This window comes from Austrofundulus limnaeus, unplaced genomic scaffold, assembly GCF_001266775.1.
Source record: "Austrofundulus limnaeus strain Quisiro unplaced genomic scaffold, Austrofundulus_limnaeus-1.0 Scaffold364, whole genome shotgun sequence".
In the NCBI taxonomy this organism is placed as follows: Eukaryota; Metazoa; Chordata; class Actinopteri; order Cyprinodontiformes; family Rivulidae; genus Austrofundulus; species Austrofundulus limnaeus.
This window is the reverse complement of record NW_013952766.1, coordinates 248,458-250,353: the sequence shown is the minus strand read 5'-3', so window position 1 is coordinate 250,353 and position 1,896 is coordinate 248,458. Positions and strand designations below refer to the sequence as shown.

Genomic DNA, 1,896 nt, shown 5'->3' with positions numbered 1-1,896 from the left:
CTTTCTATCTATCTTTCTTTCTCTCTTTCTATCTATCTTTCTTTCTTTCTCTCTTTCTTTCTTTCTATCTATCTTTCTTTCTCTCTTTCTATCTATCTTTCTTTCTTTCTCTCTTTCTTTCTTTCTCTCGCTTTCTCTCTCTTTTTCTTCTTTCTTTCTTTCTTTCTTTCTTTCTTTCTTTTCTTGCTTTCTTTACCTATTTCTTTTTCTTTCTTCTTTCCCTTTACCCCCACCCCCTTACAGGAGGCAGCGTCCTCAGCACTCGCTGCTCAGAGACGTTTGAGACCAAGGCGGCTCTGCTCAGTCTGTTCGGAGTTCCACTTTGGTATTTCTCTCAGTCTCCTCGAGCTGTGATCCAGGTACCTCCTCCTCCTGCCACAGATTAGAGCTGGACTAAAACTCCGTCAGTTAATCTGTCAGATTATTAATCTGCTTCCTGCAGCCTGACGTCCATCCAGGAAACTGCTGGGCTTTCAAAGGCTCCAAAGGTTTCCTGGTGATCAAGCTCTCCATGAGGATCCTCCCCACGGCCGTCACCCTGGAGCACATCCCCAAAGTCCTGGCTCCGAGCGGGATGCTGCGCAGCGCCCCCCGGGACTTCAGGGTCTACGTACGAGCCGCCGCTGCCACCGAGCATCAGAGCCACAGCGTTTTGTTTGTGTCAAACTGAAGGTGGGTGTTTTGTTTCAGGGTCTGAGAGACGAGAGCGAAGAGGAGGGGAGGCTGCTGGGTCAGTTCACCTACGAGGAGGACGGAGAGGATCTGCAGACCTTCAGCCTCACTGTGAGTCTGACTCTGATGGTTCTGACGGGACTCAAAGTCCAAAACATGTCCAGATTTTCTGCTTTTAGGTCCTAAAATACTTTCTGTTAGAGACCAACCTGTTTTTATGCTCTGTGGGAATTCACTGGTTCCGAGTTCTGGAGAAATGAAAGTGAGAACAGGCAGAACAGCTAAATTAGCAAAATCAGAGCTAAACTCTTATGAGGCGCTAAAATTAAAAATTCTCATTTTTATATAATTTAATAACGTATAAAAGTCCTATCAGCTATCTGCTGAAGTAGCTGAAGGTTTCAATTGGGGGTGCACGATAACTATCCGCCCGATATCATAACAAACAGAACCAATAATATATGTTCATGTTTGCCAGCGTGGCGGTGAGTGTGCTTGGTTATTTTTATCCTTTTTCGTCAAGCTGCTTCCCGTCTGGCACGACCCGAGCAACGTTCAAGTGGTGTCGGAAAAAACTACTTTCTCACTATAACAATAATTAAAATACTCGGTGCTGAAAAACAACCAGTCATTTTAATAATTATTAATATTATTTTACCAATGAACCCGTTATGTTACACACAAACTTTATAATTATAAACATAAAAAGGTCAGAACAACTACTCCCAATTTGAGAACATGTAATGTCCGTTACCTCCTGAATGCAGCACAAAGTCTGTCTGCTAAAAATGCTAACAACAACAAGCTAGTGTTCAAGAACTCATCAGGACTTAAATCATTCCTGAGGGTTTTGACAAATCAAATAAAATTACCAGAGAGGACGCAGAACTCAAGAATTTAACGATGGAAATGATGGAGCTTGACAAGCAGCTGTTTACCCTCATTAAAGACTGAAGCTTTTATCTCCTTGTTGGACACGGTTTACCATCGTTGGACACGGTTTACCATCGTTGGACACAGTTTACCACGGTTTGCCATCGTTGGCCACGGTTTGCCATCGTTGGCCACGCTTTGCCATCGTTGGCCACGCTTTGCCATCGTTGGCCACGCTTTGCCATCGTTGGCCACGCTTTGCCATCGTTGGCCACGCTTTGCCATCGTTGGCCACGCTTTGCCATCGTTGGCCACGCTTTGCCATCGTTGGCCACGCTTTGCCATCGTTGG

General features: G+C 44.9%; 1 protein-coding gene across 2 annotated transcripts in view; it reads left to right on the top strand.

The window, feature by feature from the left end:
- The window catches only part of LOC106528223 (SUN domain-containing protein 1), a gene marked incomplete in the record, with an annotated part of 13,766 nt that overhangs the window by 8,065 nt on the left and 3,805 nt on the right, over positions 1-1,896 (top strand). For both annotated transcript variants that reach the window (XM_014023339.1, XM_014023338.1), the window contains 3 exon segments: positions 244-359; positions 443-610; positions 691-783. In XM_014023339.1, coding sequence (XP_013878793.1) covers positions 244-359; positions 443-610; positions 691-783 — 377 coding nt within the window.